This window comes from Microtus ochrogaster, chromosome 6 (assembly GCF_000317375.1).
Source record: "Microtus ochrogaster isolate Prairie Vole_2 chromosome 6, MicOch1.0, whole genome shotgun sequence".
Classification (NCBI taxonomy): Eukaryota; Metazoa; Chordata; class Mammalia; order Rodentia; family Cricetidae; genus Microtus; species Microtus ochrogaster.
Window position 1 is genome coordinate 69,552,164 of NC_022013.1, and position 2,208 is coordinate 69,554,371.

The 2,208-nt window shown below is 46.1% G+C and overlaps 1 protein-coding gene across 1 annotated transcript in view; it reads left to right on the forward strand.

Annotated features, from left to right (window-relative positions):
• The window catches only part of Arhgap30 (Rho GTPase activating protein 30), a 23,720-nt gene that overhangs the window by 11,757 nt on the left and 9,755 nt on the right, over positions 1-2,208 (forward strand). Inside the window, exon 3 of the mRNA XM_005348821.2 lies at positions 1,558-1,702. Within this exon, the coding sequence (XP_005348878.1) occupies positions 1,558-1,702 (145 nt within the window). The remainder of the gene's footprint in view (positions 1-1,557; positions 1,703-2,208) is intronic.

Sequence of the window (2,208 nt, forward strand, 5' to 3'; positions counted from 1 at the left end):
CTGTAGACCAGGCTGGTCTCGAACTCACAGAGATCCGCCTGCCTCTGCCTCCCGAGTGCTGGGATTAAAGGCGTGTGCCACCACCACCCGGCCAGAGTACTAGGTTTTAATCAGGTGTATGATGAGCAGTATTTTCCCCTCCCCATCTGTGGTTTGTGGGTTGTTCTCTTCCTCTTCTTCTTTGTGGTAGCGGGGATTTTGAACCCAGGGTTCTTTTTATTGATAGTATCCTTTGACACATAAACGTTCCTTCTTTTCTTTTCTTCTATTGTGGATGGTATATGCACGTATTTGTTCGTGTGGTTATGTGCATTTGTGTGGAGGCCAGAGATCAATGTTGCCTATTTTCCTCAATTGCCTAATTTTAAAAATGAATTTATTTTTATTAAAATATCTTTATTTTATGTGCATGGGTTCTCTGCCTGCTTGTATGCCTGTGCACAACGTGTGTTCCTGGTGCCCAGAGACGCCAGATGAGGCCTAGAACTAGAGTTACAAACGACTGTGGAGCACCATAAGGGTACTGGGCACGGAACCTTGGTCCTTTGGAAGAGTAGCTAGTGCTCTTAACTGCTGAGCATCTTTCCAGTCCTCTCCACGTTTTTGCTATTATTAATGTTGCTGTTGTTTGAGTCAGGGATCTTGCTGAACTTGAAGCTTTCAGATTTGGCTAGACAGAATGGCCAGCGAACTCCTGGGATTCCCCAGTGCTGTTCTTACAGGTCTCTGCTGCCTTGCCTGGCTTTTCCTGTGAGTGCTGGGGATCCGAACTCAGAGGCTTAAGCTTATGGGGCAAGCACTTTATCGACTGAGGTGTTTCCCTAGCCCCTTGTCTTGCTCTCTCTCTCTTTTCCCCCTTACTCTGTAACTTAGAATTTATTACATAGCATAGGCTAATCTCAAATTCACGGAAATCTTCCTGTCTTGGGAGAATTTGTGTCATCAATTTATCTATCTTCTTTTGGTTGTTGGCACTTTGGGTGCCATATCTGAGCACCTGCCAGCTAATCAAATCAAGATCATGAAGACAACACCCAGGCTAGGCAAAGTGGCATGTGTTTTGAATGCTAGCATTTAAGAGGCAAAGTCAGATGGATCTTTGTGAGTCAGAGCTCAACTTGGTCTATATATTGAGTTCCAGACCACCCAAAAACTATATAGCAGGACCCTTTCTCAAAAGGAAAAAGGAGAGACACATTTAGGTCCATCGCCTGTGTCTACTGAGTCCACTCTACCTCTTCGCTGCTAATCATAGATCCCTAGTTAGTCATGCGCAGATCCACTTACCTGTCTCTACTCATCTTTACATTCACGTCTACATATCCACATATGCAATTCCTAATATTTCCTGACATACATAGAAAATATATGTAAATACTCCAGTGAACGTATATAATGTATATACATATGAATATGCATACATTCTAGCATTCTCCCTCCAAGTCTCACCCATGTGGACCATGACCCTGCCTGCAGCTGACCTCTATGGGTCCTGCTTCTCCCTACACATCTCCCCGTCTGACCTGTACCACGCCTGACCACTCTGCCCCTCCCCAGGCAGGAGTTCGAGGCCGAGCGGAAGCCAGACCTTCGGCGGGATGTATACCTCCAGGACATTCACTGCGTCTCCTCCTTGTGCAAGGCCTATTTCAGAGAGCTGCCAGATCCCCTCCTCACTTACCGGCTCTATGACAAATTTGCCGTGAGTTGAGAGGCAGGGGGGTGGGAGACAGGGTTCAAGGGCCACCGCCTCAGTTTTGACACCCCAGGTGTGTCATGTGCCAGGCACGGTCTTGGGAGCCTGACAGTTAAGCGTTACTGAGGAGAAGAGCCCTCCTTCCCAGACCTCGTCAGCTCCCTGCCAGCCTCTGTTCCTCTTGTCTTCACTCTCTCCCTATCGTGTTTCCCCTAAGACCTGCAGACCTCACAGAGCACAGCGGTGGTAAGACTTGGGAGGTAAAGGGCAGGCTGTCAGAGCTGGGAGGCCTTGGAAAGCACCTAGACCAGAGTTTCCCTACACTTAAGAGAACAAAAATGCTGTTTACACTACAAAAAAAAAATATTTTCAGGAATGTCCCTCCAGTTACAACTATAACTGTATCTTAAATCTTAAACAGTTTTGGAGGAGAAAACACATGACAAAAATGGTGTCCTGATTTGAGTAATACTTTTTTTTCCCTTTTCTTTTTCTTCTTTTGGTTTTTTACA